The sequence below is a fragment of the Lepisma saccharinum genome, chromosome 3, assembly GCF_977018435.1.
Source record: "Lepisma saccharinum chromosome 3, izLepSacc3.1, whole genome shotgun sequence".
Taxonomy (NCBI): Eukaryota; Metazoa; Arthropoda; class Insecta; order Zygentoma; family Lepismatidae; genus Lepisma; species Lepisma saccharinum.
The window spans coordinates 75,393,271-75,411,122 of NC_139231.1; the positions used below are offsets into that span (position 1 = coordinate 75,393,271).

At 35.6% G+C, this 17,852-nt stretch overlaps 1 protein-coding gene across 2 annotated transcripts in view; it reads left to right on the top strand.

Moving 5' to 3' along the window:
* Positions 1 to 17,852, top strand: part of TTLL5 (Tubulin tyrosine ligase-like 5) — a 335,902-nt gene that overhangs the window by 107,915 nt on the left and 210,135 nt on the right. For both annotated transcript variants that reach the window (XM_083118839.1, XM_083118841.1), the window contains 2 exons: positions 1,771 to 1,875; positions 10,614 to 10,833. In XM_083118839.1, the coding sequence (XP_082974965.1) occupies positions 1,771 to 1,875; positions 10,614 to 10,833 (325 nt within the window). The remainder of the gene's footprint in view (positions 1 to 1,770; positions 1,876 to 10,613; positions 10,834 to 17,852) is intronic.

The following is a 17,852-nucleotide window of genomic DNA, read 5'->3' on the forward strand; positions in this document are numbered from 1 at the left end:
AAAACAAGACCAATTTTGTATTTGTAGGACTACCCAATACTAAGTAAAAGTTGTTTCATAAAATTTATGATAACGGTTTTCTGACAAATTTTAAAATTTGAAAATTAAGATTATGTTTAAAACATTTCTGCCTTCACCATACTAAAATTTCATCATGATCAGACAACCGTTTTTGGTTTATAGAATTTCAAAAAGAGCGATCGTTTACAAAACTCAAAAAAAGAACTGGCCCTTTTTTGTTCTCATGACGTTAAGAAATATAAGGCATACTCGAAAAAATATTTGTTTAGCATAAATTAATGCAGAATTAAATATGCTAAATTTTGATGTAACTCATTTTTTTGTAGGTTTACTTGTTAATTTTTAATTGGAGTCCAAACTCAAGTATCTATAATTTTTAATCCGATAGTAATCTTGCAGGATAACAATTTTTGAGTGCACAGAGCTAGAACCATCTTTGGTTGGTACCAGGGGTAGAAAGATACACGGCAACCGATTGCAATGGCATCTGAAAACTTTTACCTGGTGCCTGAATTTTCAAATTTAGTAATTTCTTTTATCTATATATGTGGAGTTCGCTTATGAAAATTTCAATTACCTTTTTTTTTAAAAAAAATAATGAGAACAGTATGTATTTTTTAATGTTTGTTTGTTTTCTGTATCATGTGTATCATTGAATCGGAACAATGAACATTCCATCATAAACTTATTTACTGTTCCTAGCCGAAATTTAAAATTTGCAGCAATATCATAGTCGGCAATATATTAAAATGTATTGCATAGTTATTCATGCTGTTACCAGTAGAACCATGTACCCGTATATAGAGTTCTTTAGGAAGGCCACTCTGGTGCAAGAATTAATTACTTTTAATCCAATCTTGTATTAATTAATAAACAAATGTTTTAGTCACATTTCAAAATGTTTAGATTTATCATAGTTTTTATTCATCGTTTTCTTAGATTGTATTTGCAAATAATAATAATATTTTTTTTTAAAAATGCTGGCTCCTGAGGAAAAGGGGCTGGCGCCTGAATAAATTTGTTTTTTCTACCCCTTTTTGGTACCATCCAACCTATGTTAAATAGGATATCAGAAAAAAATTCAAACACATTGAAATAAATCCAGTACGATTTTCAACATTACAAAAGGTATAAATACCATGAACATTACAAGTTGTAATACTGATATTCAAGTCCTATGCACTGTACATTATAAATAGCCTTATATTCTTTAAACTTGTATAGAAGTCGTTATTCGCATATTCATGTGAGGGATAAAGTTATGAGATTTGAAGTCCTTACCAGAAAACAGAACTTCAAAAACACATGTTATTTTTTCTTTCAGGAGAACAGTACAATACTGCATTAAACTTGCTAAAACTGTATCAACATGTCTCTGTAATGACAATTTTGGAAGTAAGATATTGGATATTGTAATCCGTGTGTGTACCAGTTCCAGTATACCATTTTCAACTGACATTCATGCATTGGAAATTGGTTTTGGCACATGTATATACTACATACATTATAGGGACATTATATGAGTGTTATACATATAATTAATTAAAACGTAACATTTAGAAACAAAAATGCCCACTTCTCTGGTAATGGTGGTAATAGCAACCTGTCCCGATACAAAATGTTGCTTACTTGCTGCCATCTTTAGCAGTCTGTGTTATATAACAGTTCGTAATGTCCTCAATATAGATTATGAATGAACCTCTATGATATTAAAAACCTGATACCATACCTTTTGAACTTATCCTTTAGAATTCCTATCAACGACTTACCTCTCCCACCATTGCCTCTTGTCTACCCACGCAGAGGGGGAGCTAAGGTGTCTAGCAGTTCTCTCCTTCCTGGTATCCATCATAGGTAAGGTTACACCCAATGCACACTTATCTTGCTCCTATTCTGCCAATCTATTGCATCTATTTCAGTAGTTCGTTGCAACTAATATTCTTGCTTGTTCAACTGGTATGGGAGTTCACATTTAGACATGTTTTTCAGGAGCTGCATAGTGTATATTCAGAAGACACTGATTGTTTATGCCTGTTTATTCCTAATGTACTGTATAGTAAAACTAGTTGTAAGGAAAGAAGAATTTTGTTATCATGATGTACATTTAGTTAAGGTGATTGTTTTGATATAATATAAATTTCAGCATTGAATTATGAACTTTCTTCTTTGTGGAATGAAAAACGTATATATTTATATACATTTAAGTGCACTTATTTATTCAATGCTAGTATTTCACTTAATCATTTTTTGATTTTTCTTTCTGGCATTATTTAACCTGATTCAGTGTTAGAATAGAGATCCACAGGCCACCAATAAGAATGTTTTGGTTACCATAAAAAATAACCTTTTTGGTCCCAAAAATATTTGTGGCTTTTTCCAGAAGGTAGACTAATGTACTTGTTCAGTTACTCTTTATTGATTAATCACAATTTTGCAGCCGTCAGTGGTTAGCATAGCATAGCAGGAAGTGTAAGTCTGAATATAAGGTATGGCTGTTTTATTTTGTTCCCTTATATATTTGATCCATTTCTCTCATTGCCATAATTTCAATTCACCTGACAGGTTGAAAAGGAACATTAAACAGCATACAATTTTACTCCCTCAAAATTTGCTTTGGTTAAGTTTATTTGCAGTGAACTAATGTTTTCCATAAATTAGTCATTTTATTTTGCATTATTTATATCATATCCTTAATTCATTCTTGCCTTGCACAAACTCTACATACAATAGTGTAGCCAGAACTTTTTTTTCCAGCCAGGACCCAATCTTCAATAAATAAATAAGTAAAACACCCTGGTTGTATTGGGCAATTGTTAGGAATAAATGGTACTGAAATAACAATTTATAATGTACCTATCCCTTTGGATAGTAATTCAGATTATTGTATTAATAAAATTTTACTCTTGAACTAATCATTAATACGTTCGAATATTTTAGTTAAAGACAACATACAAAAAACAGCATGATAAAAGACACTTTGAAAGTGTCCAAACTTTCGACTCCATCTTAGTCATCATCAGGGCTAGTTAAGAGGTGGAGAGGAAGATGATGCCCGACATTGGAATTACAGACATAATCTTCCTCTCTGCCTCTTGACCAGCCCTGATGATGACTGAGATGGATTTGAAAGTTTGGACAGACTTTTAAAGTGCATTTCATCATGCCGTTTATTTGTTTAGTGTAACTGAAATGATCTGGGACATGGTGTAAGAAGTTTTTTAATATATTTTGTAGTCTTTTAAACTTATGTTCCTTACAATGGCATGGCCCTTTGAAAATGATGCAGTGGAGTTCAATGTGATGCAGCTGACACACAACTCCATGGAGAGGTATTCCACTTTTTCAACATGGCTGATGACACTGGTATGTTTTTCAGATATGTTCAGTCACATCTGTGTACTTTTCATTTGGACAGATGTGTCCAGATGGCTTTAGTCTCTTCTTTTATCCCACCAAGAAGCAGGCATGACATGCCCAGGGTAGGCCTACCCAGCTTCTACACTAGACAACTATGTTGTTCTGTAAACTTTTTACCTTTTTTGTATTGTTTCCTGGTTCCATACACAGTCTGCAATTGTTGAAAGCATTTTAGTCCGGGTGCATACGCTTAACATTACACTGAGATCCTATTCCAATTTGTCTCGCAGCTCAGCTTGAATTTATCAAAAACGGGTACTTCCTGCATTGGTCTCATTGGTCTAGGCTGAGATAAGGGCTGAAACCATTTGCTCTGTGATGCCATATCTGTCACAGTTTTCTTTAAAAGGGTTTGATTATCTCGTAGTTTTTGTAGATACTCTGTTTTTCTTTCTCTTCAGACTTGTCACATAGCATCATGTCCAGAGTCCCAACAGATTACAATATATTCTTCCTTAGTTTTCTTTTTTTGACAGTCTCATTTTTGTGAGCTTTTTTCACGGCTCCCTTTTTTGTAAAAGCTATTGATGTCTTATCCGGTGGTCCATTTACTTCCATTTTTGTCATTATTTGGACTTGTAGAAAGGTTCTCATAATTCACGAATTATGTCATTTGAGTTATTGTGACTTCTCAGCAATCTTCTACATATTACAAGCTCTTGAAGTCAGGGTAGAAGCACAACACACCTGAAGCATAAAACTTATAAAGAATTGTAGTTCTCTCAGAGTTCTACTTATATTGTTGATTTTTTCATAAGTACTGATAATGTGTGTTACATATTAAATAATCTGTACCTGGCTCCTGTACCTTAAGGTGAATTGTCACAGAAGTGACAAATCAAATGATATGTCCCATGCAATGAACCAACCAAATGCAGGCCTATGCTGTTATGGTGTGAAATTCCATAATTTCATTGATTGATTCTCCAGCAACAGTGCTGCTGTTCTTTTGTCACCTCTGTTTCCTGTGGAAACCACCTATGCAAGTTGATACATTCCAGGAGACAGAGGTGACTAAATATGGTGCACACCAGGAAGTAAGTGTCTTACACCCACATCCCTAGTAATCTAAAATGTGTTGTTGAACACTTCTGTTTTTAGAAAACGGTCTTGGATAATATAAATCTAAGGATAAGTAAAGCACATATTGTGTAATTAATCCAAATTGTCATCTGTGCAAGTGTTGAATTTATTTTTACCTGCACTCATAATTTGATTTCAATTGTTAATATGTAAGGTAATCAAAACATTATTGGTGGTACTTAATCAATTTCTTCCCCCTTTTTAAATCCTTCAATCTGCTTCAGACACTTGCAACTTACTGAATCCAAAAACAGCATGAGAAACAGAACAGCATATAGCAAGTTTGGATATGCAGTTTGACATTTTATAATTGCAGAACATTTGACAGTTGTACAACTACTAAAGCTTTGCATCTTTTCAATTATAGAAAACCTCTGTATAGCACCCTTTGTTCTTTTACATATTCAGTTTTGTCAATTGATGAATTCAATGCTATTTAGAGAGAGTTAAAAGTTACATATTACTCTTGAAGATAAACTGTGGTTATGTGTGTATATGTAAAAGAGTGTCGTGTGGTGCTAACAGTGTGCATGTTTACAATATTTAATAGTATATTAAGGCTAGTTTAAGTAGTTGTTTCCAATCCTGTGAATGGAATGATGTTTGCTGCCTCTATTCTTCCCACCCAACACTATTCATACTACAGACTAGAGCAACTGAAATTATGCAACAATATAAACTGGTACCTGTTGAGACAGAGGGCTATCCACCCATCAGTCCTTGTTGATTGCTAGAGCACAAGGGCTGAGAAAATGAAACAAATTATTTCCCTCAAATTAATGTAAAATTGCATAGAATTTCCCATTATGTAGTGTATGCGAGCACAAATGGAACTAAATGGTTAATACACTAGCCACATTTCAGAGTAGACTATCTCTCAGTGAGAGTTATGAAATGTTAATTCATGAAAGACAAGCTTTTAGTTCAATTGCTTGTAGACCATAGTTGTTCATTTCACACAATTTTCTGAAAGAAATATGCGTGGCATGTTATATCATTTAGATTCTATATGTTTCTGTATAGTCAGTTGGCAATACATAGTATTAAAAATTAATGGGACAAATACCTTTTGTATTTTTTTCCAACTCTTGGTGCAACATTCCCTGTGAGGGCCAAGGCCTACCCACCGACTGCCAGCTGTATGGAAACGTGTGCCAACATTTATTTCAATTTTCATGTTATTAGCAGTCACAATGGGAAAGAAGTTGTATTTGAAATGGAAGTATCTTATGGCACACAAAGAACATGCAAATTTATTAAAATTGTAGTTTGGTCAGGAACTAAACCTGGGTCTTTGCCATTCTTTTCCAAGACACAAAACCAACATTTCATTGTTCATAATTTCCACATCTTTAGTATTTTGTATTTTTTATTTCTAAGGCATGAAAAGTGCAACTTCTTGTTGCATTGGCAAACTTAAGACTAGTCATGCCATCTACCTGAATTGATGCAACTAATTCAAAGAAGTAGAACAAAATTCTAATAAAATTAAAGAGGATAATAAGCCTAGCAGCATATTAGTAATGCACAATAACAATGAATTATCATTATTATTACACTTAGATATTGATTGTTTGACAAATAAAAATATTTTAATTTATGTTCATTAATATTAATTTATTGAAATCTGCAATAATTATCAGCACTTGTATAGTGGGTGCTGCATGACTTGTAACCTTTCTGGGTGCTTGTACAGAACTCCTACTAGGAAAGCAATAGAGTCTTCTGCCATATGATTGGAGAAAGAGCATGCTATCACCAAACTGAACACCACAGGATGTCCCAAATTCTATACATTTCACTGACCGCATTGAAAGTGGGGCAGAACTACCAGTCAGGGTATCACAACACAGGCAACAACAAGGACTGTAGGATATTTCTTCTTCCACTTACCCCTCTCTTCCAGCAAACAGGGATGAAAAATTAACAAGAGGGTTTGACCACTATTCAGTAGATTTCCACATGAACCTTTCTGCTAATGAATTTCCTAATGCCAGTTCCCTTGCTCCAGCACATTTCCTAGTCCTCAGGCACCCATGGTGTTGGCGACATTGTCACAAAGATTCTCTTCCCATTTCATGGTGTGGAACACAGAGGCCAGTAGCCAGCCCCCCCACTAGCACTGCCGTCAGCCCCCTTGATATCAAGTAAAACTATTTTGAATAATTTGTTAGCAGTGAAGAGTAAAAAATGTATACAGCCGATATTATTTTACTCATAACTTGGGGAAGGATAAATTCTCAGAACATGAACAGCAGCTATTATATTTATTGATCTTGTTTATGAGCCGAAGTGTAAGTAGCGGAAAGTATTTAGAAGATTATCTAGACTTTAGAAAGTTCTTTCATCGGGAAGCTTCTTTATCTATACCTTCGCTGTCCCTGTTGCAGCCTCCTGTTTAGACAGAAATCTGTGACTAGACCTCATCATCCACTTTCCTTTCACATTTGCATCAAAGGTTAACAGCTCCCAAGTTTTTGGAACGAAGGGGAGTTTTATTTCTTTGGCCTGGGGTGGAATGTACGGTAGATTGTACATAAATTGAATATTGTGCATCTTTTCTTGTATAATATAAATATCTGTATCATCAAAAGTAGTATGGAGTGTAAGGGATGATGTCAGTAGCAGTCAATTATTATTTCAAGGGGTATTTTAGAAGATATAGAAAAACCTTTAGTATTTGTATGATGTATCTAAATTTTATATTAACCTAATAACCACTCCCCGCTAGATGCACGCACACACATATAAATTACCATCATTTAATTCTCTTAAACTTTTGAAGAATGAACTAGGTTTACAAGCCTTCCCCAATAACCCGTGAGCTACCCTGTGGAGATCAATTCTAGCTATGGGCCTGGGAACACATGATTGAAGCCAGAGGTTCAATTCCTAGTGGGGGCCTATATTTTTTTAATGGTTTAGAATCCACTGTAGCGCCAGTTGGACCTTCTTTTTTTCCCCACATATAAAAGATTCAAGCTCTCTTTTCCTTCTCCACAGTGTTAATCATAACTCAGCTGTGAAAATGATTAACAATGCTGTAAAATTCACTGCTAGCTCAACCACCGCTTTGAAAAGATGCACAGCCTTTGTAGTTCAGAACTAGATTGTCAAGCAATGAGCTATTTGAATTTAATTAGATTGAATCTACAGGCAATTTTCATAATAAGTTGCATGTCAGGCATGATCAGTTTCATAACTTTTACCAGCTTTAGGAAAGATCACAGAGGTTCTGCATGAGATCATGCTGTTCATTCTAAGATAGTTTGCAGCATGCATGACATGCAGCAGGTCATGAGAACCGAACAGAGAAGACTTGCAGTAGAATTCTATTGAATGCTGTGTATGAAATTTGATAGGAAGTGGATGCTGCATATTTTGAAATACAAATTCTTATTTGGTCATCTCTCTTTTCGAGAACTTGTTATATTTGGGAATGCTTATAATTGAAGCTGAGTTGATACTACTATTACAATTCTGCCAGTTCAATTACTGATTCCTGCCGATACTTACTTACATATTTTGACATTAAATAAATTTAAAATTTATATACCGATATACTACATCAGAAGGATATACTTTTAGGTAAATGTTTTAAGAAAAGGTGGTCGAAGGCATGTGATGTAAAATACAGTTGGACCCCGATTTTGCTTTTTCCTGCATTATACATTCAATCTTGTTGGTTCAAACATAGAAAAATGTTATAAAATTTTACTCAATTTTACATTTTCCTGCATTTTAATTTTTTTCAGCTTAGTCTCCTGAAAAATAAAAATCGAGGTTACACTATCAATTTATCAATCTAAAAGAACTTTGTTCTAAAGTATGCCAAAATTTATTATGTAGCAACTGTAATACAAAAAGACACTTTTTTTCTTTTTGAATCATATTCCTCAGACCCTATGCCACAGGATTAAGGAAAAATGTAATCACTTTGCTTAATTTAATGGATAAATGCACTCCAGGAAGTGCTGGTCAGCTTCCATATTTCATACTTAGAGTTCAATTAGCATTATGCATGTTTGGTCATAATTGAGAAAAATGTACATAGTGTGTTGGAAATTGCTAAGATGAACTCTACAGGTTTTAATATCACAATAAAGTGTGCATGGTCATCACACCATCAGACAGTTTGCTGTGGACTTCATCAGATTGAAGGTTTTGTGTACATTTATTCTCTGGAAACTGTAATAGCAGATATTGGTGAAATCAGATTGAAGGTTTTGTGTACATTCATTTTCTGGAAACTGTAACGGCAGGTATTGGTGATAATTTCGAAACAATGGCTAATTTTGATGCACTAGTGTCATTTCAGCTCTACTTTTAATATACTTATATTGGTAGCTACTTGGAGAATTTGAACTTTTGAATTTACTTCACAGGAAGTATATAAGAGTTGATTGGCAATTTGCACATGCCATATGTGTAATGATCCAGAAACTTTGCAACTTAGATAGTGTCAGATGTATGTACGTGTGTGCATACTTATGCACTGAGAAACATATATGCCCACTAATGAAAGTGCACTAAGTTGCTGACCAAAGCAGATTTATTAAGATATAAAAACACTTAACAAGTAACGTTTCAACCGTGTATTAGAGTCTTCCACAGACTAAGAACTAAACTAAATGATGAAATACAGATACAGAAAGATTACATACACATAGCAGGGTGACTAACCACACAAAAACAAATCATCGTGACAGTCCTTATGTTGGATGATTTCTCCAAAGGAAATAAATACACATCGCCTCTTGAAGAGAATGGCTATGAAAGACAGACACCACATCAACAGAAGAAGGAAAGAACTAAAAGAGAGAGGACCGGAAGAGAAGGAAGAAAAAGAGAGATGGTTTGGTATAAGAAGTATGGGAGAGGCCACAGAGAAGATATGCAAAGTGCTGAGGAAAGTGGGTGTTAAGAACTTGCAGGAAGGGAGGATGCACTGTTTTAAGTATAGCCAGCAAGAAGAAAGAAGAAAAGAGAGAGGAAGAAGGGGAAGGGGTTATCTACGAGGTGAAGTGCAGAGGATGTGATTGTGTATATGTAGGGGAAACTAAGAAGAGGCCGAAAGACAGGTTAAAGCAACATATGGATGATGTGAGATTGAAGAGAGACAGGAATGCCATATTCAAACACACTAAAGAAACGGGACATGAAGTAGAATGGGATTTGGCTAGGCGAATAGGAAAAGAGAAGAGAGAACTAGTGAGAAAATGGAAGGAGGCCAAAGAAATAGAGAAGAAAGGAGAAGACATCATGAATTGGAATGGCGGACTCAAGATAAACAAGGAATGGATGAATGTGTTAGAGAAAGTTGAAAGGATGAGAAGAAGGAAGGAAGGAAAAAGTAGAAGAATGAACAAGAAAGAAAGAGAAGAGAAGTAGTCCAGGGGAGCAGGTATTCATCCATATCCAAAAAGGCAGGAGGGGTGGGGGAATGATAAACAGGTAGTTCCAGACTATGGCTAATATTGACCTGTCAATCACCTGTCAGTGTGGTAGACCCATTAGTCAAGTCAAGAGGCCATGTGTATTTATTTCCTTTGGAGAAATCGTCCAAGATGAGGAGTTTTTGTGTGGTTAGTCACCCTGCTATGTGTATGTAATCTTTCTGTATCTGTATTTCGTCATTTTAGTTTAGTTCTTTGACTGAGGAAGACCCTGATACAGGGTTGAAATATTACTTGTTAAGTGTTTTTATTTCTTAATAAATCTGCTTTGGTCAGCAACTTAGTGTTTTTAATATGGAAACAAGGCTTAATTATATTACTAATGAAAATGTCGTCAAGAAATGTCAATGGTGGTTTAGAATTAATATAGTCAAAACAGTACCCAGTCTATGAAATTAGTAATTTGTTTTATTTTAGTTTTGGTGGCCACCTTCTGTAAACCAAAATGCCCAGTTCCAAATTTGGATTTGTCTATCTGCTTTTACAATGACTTTCAACTTTTTTTTCAATGTGTCATTTTCTGGCAAGTAGCTATAGTTTATTTTTAAATAATTTTGTTAGGCTGTTTTAGAATGCTAATTTTATCAAAATTTGTTATTAATTAATTGTATTTTCTTTTTTTATTAATTTGAAAAGTAGTCCTGAAAGACAAGGAGAATTGCAAAGCGATGATCCCAACAAGTGGCTTGCTGGAGGTACGCTTGGTGGTAAAGGTGCAGTGATGGTGTTTCGATGCAGTGCATTATCTGAACGACCTCCCAGTTCCCCAGGATATATCCTTCACATGACGTACAAGACAATCCAAGCCGAAACCAAGCTCCTTGGTGCAATTCTTCATGCTCACGGCATGAGAGAGGTGAGTACATAATTTTTATTTTACATTTTGAATTTTGTGATTTATTTGGGAGCCTATGTACATCTCCAGTTTTTGTCCTTGATTTCTATGTTGCTTATGTATGTTGGGTATATTGTTTCAAATGTGTTTTTTGTAATTCTTGAAGAGCCATACAAATTATTGACAGCATTTGCAAAGTCATAACAAAAATAATGAATCATACGAAAATAACTAGCATCATGAACTTAGAAAAAACAATTATTTTACAAGTTTTAGGATGCTCTAAACTCTGAGGCGAGGCAGGTTAACTTTGTTGCAACAGTCACACGTTGAGACCCAAATGTCTAAGGTTTGTCCAAAAAGAAACCAAACTTTTTCAAAATAAATTTATTTATTTTGCACACATTTTGGGGAATAACCTGCAGCTTGCGGATCAAATTTTCCTTAATCTCGTCAATGGACTGGAATTGGCATCCTTTCAGGGTGGATTTCAACCTGGGGGAAAAAAAAAAAGGAGTCCGCAGGGGCCGAATCAGGTGAATATGGAGGGTGGGGTACAACAGAAGTGCTGTGCTTGGCGAGAAACTCTTGAATAAGGAGTGCTGAATGCACGGGTGCATTGTCATGATGGAGCATCATCCATGTTCAATTTGCCCACCCTGCAGGCCTCTTCTTCCTGACAGCCTCCCTCAAATCATGCATCACATCCAAATCAAACTCTTTGTTGATGTTTTGACCATGTACTCATAATGCACAATACCTTGATAATCAAAAAACACAAGGAGCATCATTTTGACATTGGAGCGACTTTGGTGTGCCTTTTTCGGTCTTGGCGATGATTTGCTCACCCACTGTGATGATTGTGCTTTGGTTTTGACGTCATAGCCATAGACCCATGTCTCATCGCCCGTTATGATGTTCTTCAGGAAGCTATCGTCCTCATTTGCTTGGTCCAAAAGATCCTTACTGATGTCAAGGCAGGTTTCTTTTTGTTTGTCTGTAAGCAACTGTGGAACAAATTTCTCAGCAACCCTATGCATGTTGAGTTTTTCGACCGAAATCTTATGACATGATTTGCTTGTTCCCACGTCTTCTGCGATTTCATGGACGGTCAACCGATGATCTTCCCGCACCACAGCATGCACTTGCTCAACATGTACGTCATCACAGGACGTTGATGGCCGTCCAGGTTTTGCATCGTCTGCAATGGATGTTCTGCCTGTTTTGAACTGCTGATACCACTCATAACTCTGTGTCCGGCTCATACACTCTTCCCCATATGCTTCTTGTAACATTTTAAGTGTTTCTTTAAATGTCTTGCCCAATTTGAAACAAAATTTGATGCACACGCATTGCTCTTCAAATATCTTCATTTTCTGTGTGCCAGAAAATCACCGCAGTCATGCAACACAACTTCACTTAATGGTTGGTTGGTTGATTTGGTGTTTTAAGTCCACTTTGTGAACAGTAAGGCTAATAGGGACTGGACCATTTAAAGTGGGATCCGAACCACTATGTGCCACCATTCACTTAACAGCTCACAGTATGAAAAGTAAACAATGTATTCTGGTAAACTCAATGGCATAATACTTCTAAAGGATCCCTCAACGCGGCACTAGTAAGTTAACAAACGTGGGTTGTTTCATTGTTGGGCAAATTGGAAAGTTTGGTTTCTTTCTGGACAAACCTCGTATGTGCAGAAAATAGTTCCTCTGAGATGGTTTTTATTCTAACACAACCATCTACTTACATCATATCAGTTCTTTACTTTGTAAAATATAGACAAAATAGCTCATGCAATAACAGTGACGAACTCAATCTGTTAAATTGGTGAGTAGATGAACTTCGAACCTTACATCTGTGGGCATTCGCACTGGGGGGTAAGGGGGAAAAAATCCCCCCAAATCTTGGACATCCGCAGATTTTTTCCAGGAAAGGGCAAGAAATGGGGGTAAACAAGACATGTTACCCTGTAATAGTATTGCCCTCAAAAAACACCACTTGAGTTTGAAATTATCATGTTCGTGCATCCCCATTATAATAATTGATGTAAATTACTCACTGAAATCAACTTATATGTCTTGAATAAAAAAATATACTTTTAGGTTAACATTCATTTACCGAGAAGGGGTGGGGGAGGCGACCTGGATGTCTATGCCCCTATATACTTTTACAGAATATTAAGTATTTTCAAGCTGATGAAAGTTCCAAGCAACTACGGGGAAGGGGATGCATTATTTCCTTTGTAATCGAACTATCCCAGTTTGTTCTCAGCAAATTTCTTGTTATTAACATGAAATGTATAATATATTGCCCATGCTGCGAAGTCCTGTTCTACCTAATAAGTAGGGGCATGCATATTTCGTTTTTGACAAAGAAACTAAATTTGAAAAAACACATTGTAGTGTTAATTTTTCATGTCTTTGAATGGTGTGAGGTGCATTTTGTGACCATATTTTGTCACGAAATAAAGCGAAATTAACTCTTAAACACGAAATTCAGGGTTTATTCACCGACGCGACACTTTCCGAGGTCTGAATTATCCTGAGAGTTATGCAATTCCCGGAAAATTGATTAATTCTGCTGTTAATATTGGAGAAGCAAAAATGGACTCCTTTATACAGAAATAAACTTAATACTCTGATAACTACATAAATGTGCTATTAGAAGTGATATGTTAATTCTGTGGAATAAGTGTAGTTTTTAAATCAAATTTAGGATTATATTCACAATTTTAAAACCAATATGTCTTTTTATATACCACTTTTCATCCATTTTTTCACCGCTATAACACCGATATTTTATTTTATTTACCGCTTTTGAATCCGAAATTGACTCAGTTTTTGTACCGAAATTTTGCTTTTTTATTTACCAAAAATATGTGCCTCTACTAATAAGGCATGGACGTGTCATTGTGTTTGTGCCATTTCATCAGTTCTTCATTAATCCTTATCGGCATACTTACCCATAGAAGCACAAAAGTGATGTAAAATAATGAAAATAGAAATAGATTTTGGGGTGTGACCATCTAAAAATAGTAATGCAATAATGGTAATAAAATAATAATAATAATGTCCTAGCACAATTGAGTAGCGTTTGGCAGAATTTCAGAGTTCAAACAGCACTTTTCATGGTTGAGTGGAGATACACGTGTTCCACTCTACTTATCCCCTCCATGCCAAAAAGATGGGCAGGAAATGCATTTTTGAGCAGGCTCTTGGTGGTTCCATAGCAACAGTTTATTAAGGACATCTCCCGAGAAATCAATAACCCTGGCAACATTGACTCGGACTGTGCTAGAGGCTCATTTCCCCCACACCCACGAGCGCAATGAGATTCTGTGCAAGCTCTTTCTTTTCCCCATGGTTCCACTATAGAAATAGATAATGGCAGACATTACTGTTTATTTTAACCACATTTGAAGAACAGTTACAGATGTACATGTTGTGCAGACTTAATTGACACATTCCAATTATAATAGAAGTTACTGAATTTCTGTATTGTTCCAATATCAGTTAGCAAAATAATTTGCTGAAATTGCAAATAAGGATATGTTGACAAAGGTGGGTTTGGTGGTTCAAACTGAAAACAAACTGCACCTGTGATTTTTAACCTTATGGCCATGAAAACTGGAATATAGCATTCTCTCTGTTTTACTGAGCCTGGGACAACAGTTGCTCTTTTCAGAGAACCAATCCAGGCCTGGGGTGGGATGGAGGAGGTTATGATTAGATGCTGAAGGCTGTGGCAGTGTGCATAATGTTACCAATATCATACAACTAGACATGGCGACCCTTATGAAATTCTGGGGACTGCCATGCTTCCTCATGCTGAAAAAACTGGCTCATCAGAAACCAATTACAGCACTTTCCCTATAGTTATGCATCAGCAGCTTCTTTCTATTTATATTCCATCGTCATATGATGCTAGGTAGTGTCTAAATAGATGAGAAGATTGTATAATATGCATGTTTGTGGAATTTGTATGTGACCTGATCATACTGACAAACATGTATGTGAGGAGCCATGCATTTAATCCTCTCGACTGTTCACACACTATGGTACATTTTTTTTCTACCTGGCAACTCTTGTTTGATTTCCTTTTTTTTTTTTTGGATTGCATGTAGAATTTTCTTTTAAGGGAGGAATTTGAATTTGGAACAAATAAATATTAGCTAAAGCCAACTCTGGATAATACTGCAGTGAGGGAGGAAGGGAGAGGAATGAGAGTAATGTTATTGTTTGCAAAAAACACACTTATGAGGAATTGCTTTTCTGCCACTTTTGACTAATCACAATGATGATATGCAGTAGAACTTACATTATTGTATTGTAGTCTTGTTCAGTCACATTTTTTCTGTTAAAATTGTATGGCACAATTTTTTATTGTTGATAACCCATGGTGTAACAGGCTGTGAGGGCCAGGGCCTACCTAGATGCCGGGCTGCTGGCCTCATCCAACCAGTTATGGGGTGATTTTTTCCGCATGACAACCCCCATTGTTGTTGTAGGTTTCCATAACCGGGTTACGCTACTCATTCGTTAGCTCCCCAATTTTCTCACGATGATAGGTGGCCACTGGTCCCATACACAGGCCGAAATCTCAGGAAAAGTTTACTCTTCCCCCAACAGTCTTGAATCGACGAATGTTCCATAGCCGGAGCCCAAAGCCCGACACCTTATACTGCATGGCCATGGTGCGGGACAACTTTTATTGGTACCTGCTTCTTTACTAAAGCTCATGGACAGTTAGACTAAATGTAGTTGCAATAATTGAGTTGATGTCCAAAGAGAACAGCCACTTGGTTAAGTACAGTCAAGTGTCTTCCTCCCCATTTTTTGTTGTTATTGTTGCAGCATCTACTGCCCACTTAGCCAATGGAAACAGCATTGCAACAGTAGAGTAGACTGGATGACAAGTGTTGGCATCTGTTATGAATTGGAGGAGACTGAATCTGCATCATAAAATGTGTGGATCTGTAAAGGATACGAGTGTGACTGGAAAACACATCAGATAAATAAGTAAATGAAATGGGGATGTACGTCCGAGTTGAAATAAATTAAAGCTTAAAAATAGAGTTCATATATCTAACAATTTTAATTTGGAGGCTTATGGGAATTGTAGAATTTCATTCAATTAATTTAGAAAATAACTGACAACCACTCAAAATGGGGTGAGTCAAGCAAGTTGTTTCAGTTGCTGTCTCATGTGCTGGCCACATATAAACCAGTCATAATACTTAACCGCGCACTAGCCTACATCTGCTAAAGGTTAAAACAAATCAACCAATTACTTTGAATTAGATCTGGTGCTTAGCAGAGAGACTCCAGTAGATGTTCAGCATTTTACCAAAGGATTTTGATTGCCTCACACTTAACAATAAAAAGGGTGTTGCTCGCACACACTGTGAATGGGCACAATTAAAATTTTAAGTTCAAATGTTTGATGTCGTTATATTATTATTATTTCTTCTCGAATGTGTGAAGGATTATGATGCTGCAAGAGAACAGGAGACAAACAAACAACATGTTTTATAACAAACTGAATTTTATATCTGTTCAGAAACTTTGATCTAATGTGTACCAAGATAAATTTCAATACCTTGGTTTGATACTTGCTTGATCACAGAATGCAATTTGGTCCATTCATTTTATCTTCCTCAAAGATTCTGAACAGCATTGTTTGTACTTATCAATCTGAGCACATATTGTTTCCACCTCAGGCTGCTACAAGTAAAATATGCCAGACGCACACATTACTATCTACTGCTCATTATGGTGGATGCACAGTAACATGCTAAAGCATTTGGACTTATAGTTCAAAATCACCAAAAGATATCTGTACATTTGATTGTAATCATAGATATATAATCATCTAGCAAAACACAATTGTGTCATTTTTAACAACGCTATTTTGAATTTTAGTACATTGCTTCTGTTTGTCTAAGAAATATTTTACGGAAGATATAATTTCTGTTGCATTTTTTGTCACTATGCCAAATCGTGTATTTACAGCCATCACAGTAAACAAACACACTTGTCACAGATTGTAAAATTGAAATGGCATGCATTAAAAATACTGAGTCTTATGGAGAAACCTAGGAATTTTAGCAAAATTATGCTTTCCGAGAAAACTGATGAGTAACTTGCAGATGTTAGTTGCCTTTTGTTTATTATAAAAGGTAAAGTTCCACGTGCATATAGCACCGCTCCATGAAGACACATTTAGGGGATGTGGGGGTAAGGGGTAGCATTGGATTTTGATTATTTTATATTACAACTGTCAGGGTTGTGGCAGTTTCATTTAATCCACATATTCTGCTTGAAGATAATCACAACTACATTGAACAGTTCAGTATATTTTACTACATAGTAAAAATACAAATAAATATATTACAACTAAATAAATTGTACAAGTGGTGTATTTAGATGTGGCACAGACAATCTAATAGGTACAATGGTGATCATTAAAACATATGTAGGTACATTTATGTGGTACTAATACTAAGTATTCATATACCACATGTCTTTTCTTTTGTATATCGTCTTTTACTTTTGAGCTGGAAGCCCTGAATCACAGACAGTGAAATGTACAACACAAAACTATAATCCAGCTTGTAAACACCTGATCATGCATTGACAAACTTAATGTGTGATCTAGCGTAGTAGTTTTTGGTTAATACATTTCTTGTAGCAATGGCTAAGCCATATACATTTATTGGCACCAATCCATATTTACACTTCAGAAAAATGCTGAATTTTTTACACAAATTGAGCAGTGACTAAGTTATATTATACAATATGAAACAATAACAATTAGAAATTTTGATGTTGACAATAGAAGTGAATTACTCCCACATTTACATAGGTTCAACATACTCTAAGCAACTTTGACCTGTGTGCCTGATGCTAATAGCAAACATAGCTTTACAGTGTATATACTTTTAATAAAACTAAACATCAAACATTAGTAGCAAACTTTCTGAAATGTTACATGGTTACAATTTGATGTAGAAGTTTTGTTGTACACACCCATCTATT